This window comes from Carassius auratus, unplaced genomic scaffold (genome assembly GCF_003368295.1).
Source record: "Carassius auratus strain Wakin unplaced genomic scaffold, ASM336829v1 scaf_tig00028720, whole genome shotgun sequence".
Lineage (NCBI taxonomy): Eukaryota > Metazoa > Chordata > Actinopteri > Cypriniformes > Cyprinidae > Carassius > Carassius auratus.
In genome coordinates this window covers 279-11908 of record NW_020525714.1, presented here as the reverse complement: position 1 = coordinate 11908, position 11630 = coordinate 279, and the positions used below count along the sequence as shown (strand labels likewise).

General features: G+C 37.0%; 1 protein-coding gene across 1 annotated transcript; it reads left to right on the top strand.

Annotated features, from left to right (window-relative positions):
* The first annotated feature begins 1268 nt into the window (after positions 1-1268).
* Positions 1269-10736, top strand: LOC113079605 (zinc finger B-box domain-containing protein 1-like). The gene is made up of 7 exons (XM_026251848.1): positions 1269-1335; positions 2045-2159; positions 2458-2571; positions 6518-6599; positions 6742-6793; positions 7868-7980; positions 10500-10736. Exons 2-7 carry the CDS (start codon positions 2098-2100, stop codon positions 10734-10736), a joined length of 660 nt encoding a protein of 219 aa, XP_026107633.1. The 5' UTR covers positions 1269-1335; positions 2045-2097.
* The last annotated feature ends 894 nt before the right edge of the window (positions 10737-11630 follow it).

The following is an 11630-nucleotide window of genomic DNA, read 5'->3' as shown; positions in this document are numbered from 1 at the left end:
TAGCCTTGAGAAAGGGAGGGCAATGCCTGCTTCCCTCTCTCTTTCGTCTTGGTACAGAAAGAGGCAGGGAAGCAGCAAGTAAAGAGGAATGGAGAGGCAAGACCAGATCTGGAAGAGTACCTTTGCAATAGCAGATCTGAAAGTTTCAACTCCAGCCGAATACAAATGAGGACGGGCTGTGTTGTGAAGTTTCTGTCCATGAGCACACACACACTTCACGTCAGAGTCTTGATCACATTAATGTTGGGGTTTTCGTTTTCAATAACGAGTGATTATTACACAGCTGCATATAAATAAATAACTGGACATGAAATATTGATTGGATTTTAAATGAGTTTATTAAGTGAGCAGAAAGAGAGCGCAGAGTGGTACGAGAAACTTGAAACTATCACAGCTGTGTTGAAAATCATTCTGCTGGGATGATGCTCAATCATACAGTTTAGGATCAATATGCAAAACATATTTTGAAATGAAAATGATTTTTAATAAACACCAGGTTTAAAATATCTGTGTGTGGCTCCGAGGGTTTATTCTGGCAATCAGTTTATTTAATTACATCTGGATAATTTGGCCATTGGGCAGAGATATACAAATGATGGCCAGAGTTTACATTGATTTAATGAAAGTGTGTTTAAAAAGATGAATACATTTGAAAATTTATTTTAATTTGATGAAGTGAAATAAATGCATAACTCTGAAAACTAGTGAAAACAAAACAGTAGACAGATTTTTGTAGACTAATTGAGACAGAAGATGCTGACGCTTTAATGAGAGTTCTTATGACTGCAATCAAAACATCCACATGAAATTTGATTTTAGTGCTGAAATGATTTTAATTAGAGAGATCAAGCTGTCCATAATTATAGGAGCAACAGAGGTCTCTCTCCTCTGTGTCAGAAAGACACAGCACGCTTGATGTACGTCAGGACTTCATTAGCACAAAGAAAACAGTAAATCTCTGCATACATTTTTTTTCCCCCAAGAAACTTTTTAACAACCCCTCACGCGTTCTAAACTCGAAAACACCTCAACAACCCTCCTGAGCTCAAGTAATTTCGCCGTTGTAGCATTTTCTTTTAAGGGTTCATGTTTATGCATTGAATCATTGCTCAATTATAATTCAGCATTTCATACGAATATATATATATATAGAAATTAAATAAATTAATAAAAATAATAAATTATTATTATCGCTGTTGTTCTTTGTTGTGGCAATCAGTAGTTCAATGCACGAGCACGTGCGCATGCCCGCTAATACGCGACGCGTTGCTATAACGACACATGTACACAGTTTCCACAAGCGGTAGTTTGGACGAGGACAAGGACGCTGTTGGTGTAAGTACTTTTAAAAGCCTCAGAAATTCTGATAAAGAATTGTTGATTTAGAATATTTTTTCTCTGAAAAACAAACCAACAAACAAAACAAATATATTAGTTCCTTTTAACAGCCATCGCCTTTGTTTTAGAAAGCTCTATTTAGTTACGCCCAAATGAACAGGAAACTAAGTCCAATGAGTAACGTTATATATATATATATATATATATATATATATATATATATATATATATATATATATATATATATATATATATATATATATATATATGACAATTTATCTCTATAATCTGCCTATTCTTTAATCTTAAACGATTGACGTACATAAAAAGTAAGGAATTATGAAATGTTTATAGATGATAGTATAAATATTATTTGAAGTAGGCTACGTTTGAGCTTACAAATACATAATAATGGTATATTTTATGTCAAATGTAACGTAAACATTACATTGTTACCATGGTTCTTTGGCCATGCAACATTGTGGTACCCTGGAATTCATTTAGATATCTTTGAACACCATGAAAATACCAATAAATATGCAAATCATTCAGTACCATGATTTCATACCATCAGTGCTCCATGTCTTTTATTTACATTTTTTTTTTGCTGCTATTATTCATTTCACTGGCCTCTTTGTGGGTTAATTCAGTGAAATTTGTCTTATTGTGCGCTGTGCGTTTCTCACTCAGATCTCTATTTTCTCAGGACACTTTGGAAAATTGCAGCCTGTGAAGCTTGCGGTCTGATCAGAGAGCACCATGAATTTAAACAACTTTGTGGTACTTCCCAGCAAGCCCAAGTCAATGAAGTTAAATGTCAGGTTTGAACAGTCGGTTCCCTTGAGTTTCTTTTCACGCTTCAGATTTTTCACATTATTAGCACATTACACGTCACGGTTGTAAATGGCGGCGCTCCAAAAGTTCAGAGTAGTCTGTTCATTTAAGCAGAATACCATGATTTTGTGTATTTAGTTGAATTATTGTGTTAAGCAGAGTGGTGGTAATAAAACAGGAAAAAGTCAGTCAAACTGGTTTGTACAAGTTTATATATAGCATGTAAAAAGTATATATATATATATATATGTATATGTATGTGTGTGTGTCTATTCTCCCTCCAAGGAATCTCCGGGAACTGCGTATGGAAACAGTGCAGCTGGATCAACATGCCAAGGAGATGGAGAGCAGACTGGAGGAGCTCAGACAGCGTATGAACCAGGAGAAAGAGGAGAGGGAGTGAGTGAAACAGGGAGGGGTGGGACAGCTTGTTGAATTAATGAATGAGTGAGTAGATGAATAAATTAACGGGCCAAACAATGACTGTGACAGAGAGCGCTGAGATAAAAGAGGAAATGTAAACAATGAAACGACAATGAATAAAATGAATAACATAGGAAGAAACAGCAAGAGAAAGACTGTGAGGGTAAGTGTGCTGGCAAGGACAGAGCGACTTCAACAAATACTTCACCCAAAATTAAGTGACATACAGCCAAGTATGGTGACCCATACTCAGAATTCATGCTCTGCATTTAATCCAGGCACACACACACACCCGGGGAGCAGTTGGGGTTCGCTTCCTTGCTCAAGGGCACCTAAGTCATGGTTTTGCCGGCCCGAGACTCAAACCCACAACCTTAGAGTTAGGATTCATACACTCTAACCACAAGGCCACGACGTCCCCTTTTAAATAAACATTCTGTTAGGGTTTTTTAACCTTTCCAAAACTTGTATGCAAATATTTTTTCCCCCTATACAATGACAGTTTAAAGTGACTACGGCTGTCAAACTTAAAAACAACAACAACAAAATCTTCCTAAAAGTAGTGCATCTCACACAATTCCTCTAAAGCCATACATTTACATTCATTTATTTGGCAGACTTTTTCCTAAAGTTATTAGTGTTGCATTGAAGGTCCTCCTTTATGTGATGTCATGTTAAAGTTATACATATTTATTTTTAATACACATTAGATCTGATATTTTCCGTACCTGTCTGAGTCACTTTTATACTTTGTATATACTTTTTATACTTTTATTTGACTTTGCAAATGAATATTAATCTAACTTGACATTCGTTACTTTGGATTACGTTAGAGGAAAAAGAATGCAAGTGTATGTAGTCAAGGTAGAAAAGAATTGGAAATGGAGTGACAGGGATGCCATTAGCTTTGAAATCTGATCGCCACATGAAGTATGCAGCTCCTGCAGGTAATCTTGGGTCATGGTTTGACTTCAGAGCGATCTGGTGTGATGGAATCAGCTTAACCATCGAGTGGAAGGAAATTGAGTCATCTCGGCTTCAGCAGCTCTGCTCTCGCTGCATCGCCATGCTTGTCTTCCCATTTCTCCCAAACAAATTAAGATTAAGTGAAACCCTGTGCCAAAACGAGGAAGACAGGAAATTAGTTTTCTGTCAAAATAAAAGAATAGGAAAAAATAACATCACTAGTTATTAATTTGATGTCTCTCTCTCTATCCCTCTTCTCGACCCGGCCCCTTTCCTTCAGCTCTTCATTAATAACACTAAAATGTGACTTCATGAATTTTAAGGGGTGGCCGTTTTAGTCATTCGCTCGTAATGCAGCAGGGGAAGGAAATACTACAGTAATGGGGTAGATACAGTGAATACATCATATTCTCATATATGCTACCGAACAAATGCAAACATATATATGCAGTCAAATTTAGTTTTAAATATTTGTGTCTGGAAAGCAGATATATCAGTAAGGCAGAAGGCCAATCGGAGACAATAGCATGAAGGTTTTCCTGTGAGTTCTTCATGGGGATGGAGTTTTATGGACCTATAAAGGATTTGCACCTTTATCAATAAAATAAGACAGCACTTCGCAATAATCAGAGGAATGAATGCATTGAGAATGCAGCTATAGACAAGATGCCTGCGAGATCTGGGCCACGTACCGGAACTGTCTTATTTAGGGGATGTGAGTGGTACCATATCTCAATTACGATTGCCTCCATACGGATGTTATTAAATAAAACTCTTTCAGATTAGCTCTTATCAGCAGCCATTAATCAAAGCAGAACTTCTGTTGCTGGTGCCGTGCTGGGAATGGTTGATGTTATCTTCCTCCTCGCTCAACCTGTTTGCTGTTTATTGTAGCGAAGGCAGAGGACTAAAGGGCCACAGTTGAATTCATAAGAGCAGATGAGAGGCGATGGGCTCGGGCCTTATGCTCAATGGGTGAATAAACTGTACTCACAAAGTGGACCGCTGAAGCAAACTTGTAGTTTCTTTTTAAAAACTTTTTTGTTGCTTCTCTCTTCAGACCTGAACATCAGTATATACTACATTTCAAAAGTTTCGGGTCAGTAAGGATGTTAAGAAATTAATACTTTAATTCAATAAGGTTAAAGATTAAACACTTTTATAATGTTAGAAAATATTTGGATCTTAAAGCTTAAAGTTTTTTCGAACTCTGTAATTGCAAGTTTATATCTCATAATTTAAATGTTTTATCTCAGAATTGTCTCAGAAACTTAAGCTTAGAATTGAGAAATATAAACTTGAACTTAAAAAAAAAACATTATATATATATATATATATATATATATATATATATATATATATATATATATATATATATATATATATATATATATATATGAATTGTGAGATAAATGGGAATTTAGTTTACATATCCCAATTGCAAGCTTTTTCTCTGAATTTTCAGCTTACATCTCGCAAATCTGTTTTCTGTTTACATTTTATCTCAGTTATGACTTTTTTTTCTCAGAAATTGTGAGTTTATAACTTGCCATTCTGCATCTATATCTTGCAGTTCTGAGTTTATGTTTTGGAATTCTGTGAAGAAATTATGATAAAAAAAAGTTATAGTATTGGGAGTTAAAAAGTTAATATATGTATACATCTATTTCCATTAATAGTACAAGATGATTAAAATGGGACTATTTTAAACTGTTATATTAAATGAAGTTTAAGTTCATTTATTGAAAAGACTAACACTTTTAGAGGTAATTTTTTTATCACTCTGAAATTTTATTTAACACCAGGTTAAATGTGCAGTATAATAACCCTTCACCTGTCCCACTGCTGCCACACAATGAACTCAAGTAGCAGAGAGGTCTGATGTCTGTGACCCTGACTGGAGATAAGAGTTTGTCTTGCTGGTTGGCACTCAGTGTGCATGTGATGGTAATCCGCCAGTTGTTAGCACAACTGCCACGTTGCCTGTGCATTTCTCCATAATGCTGACAGGCAGGCTTGAGCGCAGTTAATCCCCGTCCCAAACGCCGTCTCCATCAGACTGATAAAGGCCAGCACATAAACAGCCCTTAATGAGAGTGGACAGCATGCAGAGGAAGTGTCCTCTCTCCCTGCTGGCCCCTTCCAAAGTCTCTGACTATCTCACTCTTTTATAAAATGAGATGGATTTTAGTGGAGCTGCTGAGCTGTGTATTTTTAGTTTGATCTATTCATGACTTTTCTTATTGCTTTTGGGGTTAGATATTTAAACAAACTCCTAAGTATTACAGTATTACTTTACTGAGCGATTAGATTTATTATTTTGCCTGGTCAGTGAAGTAAAAGTAGACAAGTAGACAAAGTCATATGCCCTGTCACCAACAACACATACCTCTGAGATTTTTATTATTAAACAGTCTCATTCCTGATTTATAGTTTTCAGAATTTTCACTACCCATATGAGAGAAAGAGACATTTCCAAAGCACGGTTACCTCTTTACTTGCAAAATTATATCGTACAGCCAGACACACATAAGATTCATTTCCATCCTTTGAACACACTCGGGCTTGCGGCTCGACGCCAGTATGACAGCCCACTCTAAACAAATGGCTTCCCCCGCAATCACACCGTGAATTATTTAGACTGTTGATTTGATGTGGCAACCAAAACAACAAATCAGAAAACAAATGAAGTCGACCCTCCGTCTGTGTATCGGGCTGAATTATGTAGGGCAAATGCTTTCATGTACTGTTTGTGTTTGTTTTCCACTATTTGATATGTGCTTAATTAAAAGTTTACCATGAGTTACGCACAAGATTTTATTACTTAGGGGGGTTTCGAAAAGTAATAATAAGTCCTCCAAATGTTTCTTGCTTTATGAGACACACACCATTAGCTATTAAAACTAGTTGCAGTTCTATGCTAAACTGAGCAACTTTCTATGATATTTCCACACAGGAAGATGGGAGCTTCTCACTGGCGTTCAGCACAGCCCGGAGTTCAGAGCGTCAAGACAAACAAGGAGAACGCACCTCACAGAGTAAGAGTTTTAAACATCTGTCTGCCTGTGTATCTGTTTCAAATAGTCTCAATCAGGCTGACTTCAGCTTCATTCATGCCAGGGATAGCCCTTCTAGAATTAACTGCATGAAACTGTGTTTGAAATGTGTTGTTTCGGGCAGCTCTCTCCAGGCAAGATGAAGATTAGAGTGCTGAAGGACGAGCCTGTACCAGGTGGGTGGACTGGAATCTGACATGTGTTTTGCCTGGCTTGTTTTTGACTCCTTTTCCCATTTCCTCATTTTCATTTATCACTTGGATACAAGCATAGTGAAGCCTTAACTACAAACCCCTTCTTTTTTAGGAATTTCCAAATGTTACAAGTCAAAAGTCTAGTAACTGAAACAAAACAGTAGGGTACATAATTATTAAGGCAACATGTGTACTGTATCTGTTGCAGACATTTCACTGCAAAAAGTTATTTTCTTGGTCATTATTTTTGACTTATTTTCCAGTAAACATCCTTATAACTAGATAAATATACTGGAGAAGCAACACACTGAATAGGATAAGATTTGTTATTGAATTATTAGGGGCCAAGCCCTGAAGGGGCTGTGGTTAGGGGCCATCTCTATAGCTGTCTACTGCAGTGTGAGTCTACGGCAGCCGTAAGAGTGGAACATAGGAAAATGATCAAATTTAGCACATTTGTAGTGATCTGACCAACTTTGGGGTCCCTAGGACCAACTCTATAGTGACACCACCAGTTCAAAAATTCACTTTTCAAATCGTTATAACTTTTGCACATAACAAAATTTTAATTGAGTTCATCGGATACCTATCTTTATGCTGATCACACATTCAATAGCTTACACAAAGAGTCCACCCATTGGCCATTTTGGCACAGTCTAGATGAAAATGTCTCCGTCTTATTAATTAATTGACTATTTTATCCAAAAGTTTTGTTTTTTAAGAGCATTCATGCAGGTTAGTTTATATGGCACATAATGAACACATTACAAAGGATCCTTTGTTCCCTGGGTTAAACTTTTGGAACGTTAGTTTAGATATACTTCCATATTGAATCATTAACTTAGTAACATGCTATGCACCAGCTCTGTTTTAATCTACTGTTGAGTCTCACATGTGTGATGCACGTGCTGAACTGTTGAGAGAGTCGATGCCATTGTGGAACATTCCAAATCAGTCAGATGGCATGATTCTCTCAGAAGATACCATCCTATGCAGATTTCATGTGCAGAGTTCTGAATTGTGTGTGTGTGTGTCTGTGTGTTTTTGTTACTTCAGCAGTACAGAAGCAGGTAATAGCGGAACGAGTCGCCAAGGTACACGGCACTAACAGGAAGCTCAACCTGAGGGGAAAAGTCTGTGGACAGTGTGAAGTTCAGCTGGCCGGACTGGTGAGTTTTCATCCGTTCTGTTATGTGAACAGAACTATTCTTAATTCCAAACTATCCATCCCTTTCATTCATCATGCATCATGTCTCAGGTATACACTGCTGCTCTAAAGTTAGCATTTTTTTACATTTATTTGATAAAAAAACTGTAATATTGTGAATTATTATTACCATTTTAAAATGAAATGTATTCCTGTGACACAAAGGTACTTAATATTTTTGTGGAAACTGTAAAATATTTTACAGTATGTAAAATTTACAGTTTGCACATTTTACTGTCACTTTAGATCAATTTATGCATCCTTACTGAATAAAAGCATTAATTGTTTTCCAAAAACATATCACTGACCTTTTGAACTTTTTTTGGTATGAGTGTTTCTGTGGCAAACTAATCTAAATATCCTTGAGAAAACACAACATTTTTTCTATACAATTATTTCTGCACATGCAGACATTTACACAGATCTTTCATGAAGAATGCCATGCCACTTCATATATTACTGTTTTCCCACGCTGTTTATAGAACTACCATGAACTTCAAATAAACCCATCACTAGTCAGACATATCTGTTAAGTAGCTTTTTCAACCAGACTAAGGTACAGATAGTCAGAGTCTGTCTCTTCGAGACTAAAGTGCATGATATAAGGGTCTGTTATCCTTCATCAGTTCAAATAAAAGAGCTTCCTTAGCTCCTAACAGTAAGATTCCACTTTTTACTTTGGCAGCACTAGATTGAACTGCTGATAAATACAGAGCTGCAAATATATTCTACTCATCCAACAGGATTTCTCAGCAACGAAGACATGAAGTGCAGATTCTGTTGTCCGGAAGCCCTCTTAAAAATCAGTTTGGGGAGAATGCCACTGCTGTCATTTATTTCAGTGGTGTCGTGCTGAAATTAGACCTTTTTTATGTGGCCATTAAAGGAGCCGGTAATGGGCACAGCTGTAGATTCACAGAGCAGCACTGTATTTACCGCTTTTCTTTATTCACCGTGAGTGTGTGTGTGTGCGTGTTTGTGTGGCCGTATTAAAGGGGACCCTGTCACCCTTGGGAGATTTGGGACTTTCATGCTCTGCTTGAGTGCTTTGAGACAGACATCCTCGAGGGGAAATGTACCTGTGGAATTTGCACACAGGCATTTGGCTGTCAAAGACAGCAAGTGTGTTAAAGTGAATGTTCGGGGTGTGTGTGTATGTCTGTCTCGATGTATTTATGGATTTGTAGAGCCAAGGCATCCTAAGGGTTTCCTCCGTGCTCACTCACACATCCCTAGAGGAGCTAAAGTTGAACTGAAAGCTGTTGTTTTGTTCAGAATAGAATGTACTATACTATTTACTCTAAAATTCATGTAACACTGGATACTGCCTGCCTACTTAATTTTTCAATATGTGAAATATACTTCTCAGATAAGTAAGATAAATAAGATGCATACTGTACTGTACATAGAAATGGCTGATATCTCCAGTTTTCTCGTGATTGACTGGCTTGCATGGCACATCCACTAGTTAGTTGAAAGTAAACCAAAATCCATGAGCAGAAACTGTATATTCAGCTTTGTGAAATTATCTGTAAATATCTGCTATGTTACAGTTTGAAGATGCAGAACTTCAACTTTGATATAGGAAATGTTTGGACAGACATTGCGAAGTCTACACATTTCCACTTATTTGAATGAGTTGGTGTTTACTACTTTGGATAAGCTCTTCCTTAAACAGCATGTAAAACAAACCAAACTGTGACCGGTCACTTGACCTTTAGCCTAATGAACTATGGCTGCACACAGAAGAGCATACTACCTATATGTTGCTGATCTTTATCTTGACAGAATATTGTGAGGTGTATGCTGTATATGTTTCCACCTATTTTAAGTTGCAAAACTATTTATCAGACTATAGTCAGTGTTATTAATTTGTCATGCTGGTAACGGAAGGTCAAGGAAAGCACACTGCATTGTGGGATACATTATTTCATGCACCGTGCTTTGCCTCCACATTTTGGCAATGTAATAGGTAAATAGATATTGGATACAAACATACTATGTGCAAAAATGTTCATGTAGACTGCAGATATAATATTCCAAACATATCCAAAGTCTGTCCAAATGGAATTGAAACTCTTCCGAGCATCATGCATCTCTCCAGCTGAAGTGCTGCATCATCATACAGATGTTCAGACCGAATGAATCAAGACAGCAGGCTGGGTTCATTTACAAGTGGCTCTTCAGCTGTGGGTTTGATAGTGGGTTTTGAAATTCTTGTGCTGCTATGCAGTCTGTCTTTCTATCTGTCCGTCGGTCCATCAAACGGCCTATCCTATCATCCTCCGCATCCATTTACAATCTGTAACAAAATAATGAGCTCCCTTAAGATATGTGCGGCTCCCTTCTCTCCATTTTAATATGTATCGTGTTAAGCAAAAAGTGCAAGATATTTAAATTATATATTGCTGATATTAAAGTTTTTTTTGGGTGAATGTACCTTGCTGTAGAAATCCTGGGCTTATTTAATTGTTGTTTCAGACGTGTGCAGAATGCGGAGAAGATTATTGTGTGGGCTGCTTCGTCAGATTCCACCAGAAGGGGGCACTGAAGCGCCATCGTATGGTTCCCGTACAGGTGAGGAGGCGTTCTGACAACCACCCTCCATCCCACACACACACACACACACACCCTCAGCAGCGACAGGCACAAACCTCCAGATTCAGCCTTCCTCCTCCATGCCGTTTCTTAGAAACGCAGAATGCTGGTGACCATTAGTGGACAATCTGCTCACTCGAACCCAACTCTAATTACACACACCTTTCCCAGGTTAGAGAACAGCCACACAAACACAAACAGCTGATGTGTGTTCACACACACTCGCTTCCGTCAGCTTGAGTTTGTTTTAGAGAGTTGAGCGGCCCCATGGTTTTATAAGGTGAAAACTGTAAGTCTGACCACTTTCGTTCAGGAAGGTTGCCTTAGCCAATGCAACAAATAAGCAGCATAATTTTTTTTTTCTTCATTTCTTTTTGTTCCCATTAAATGAACTTTATGTTAAAACAACTGTGCTCATTAAATTACCTTTTAGCTATGTGATTTACTATTATATTATCACTATGATCTACACTTGCTTAATTGACTAATGAAGGTTGACACTATTCACACTTATGTGTACCTATGTACAATCATAATTAATACACATTTACAATATCGTCAAAAGTTTGGAATCATTAAGGTTATTTAGTTTTTTTGAACTCTCAATTAAACTCATTAAAGCTGCATATATTTGATCAAAACTGTAAAAATAAATATTATGTATTATTATTACAATATTAGACTTTTTTTATTTTTATCTTCTGCAACATAATTATCTTAACTGTCATTTTTTAACAATTCAATGCACCATTGCTAAATAAAAGTGTTCTTACTGACCTTCAAATATTGCATGATAGTGTGTCACGGTTTCCACAAAAATATTAAGTAGCAAATCAGCATATTAGCATGATTTCTAAAGGATCATGTGACACAATTAAAAATTCAGCTTTGCATAAAACTACATTTTAAAATAGAAAATAAATTCCTGTTTTTACTGTATTTCAGTCAGTCAGACTGTTGAGTCAACTGGGAAAAGTCTGACCCCAGGGCATGCAGGGAACATACTTCACCATG

Coding starts and splice junctions, on each gene's coding strand:
- LOC113079605 (XM_026251848.1), top strand. CDS start 2,098: ATGAATTTAAACAACTTTGTGGTACTTCCCAGCAAGCCCAAGTCAATG. Junction 6,794..7,867: donor GAAGGACGAGCCTGTACCAG/GTGGGTGGACTG, acceptor TTGTTACTTCAG/CAGTACAGAAGCAGGTAATA. Junction 7,981..10,499: donor AAGTTCAGCTGGCCGGACTG/GTGAGTTTTCAT, acceptor TTGTTGTTTCAG/ACGTGTGCAGAATGCGGAGA.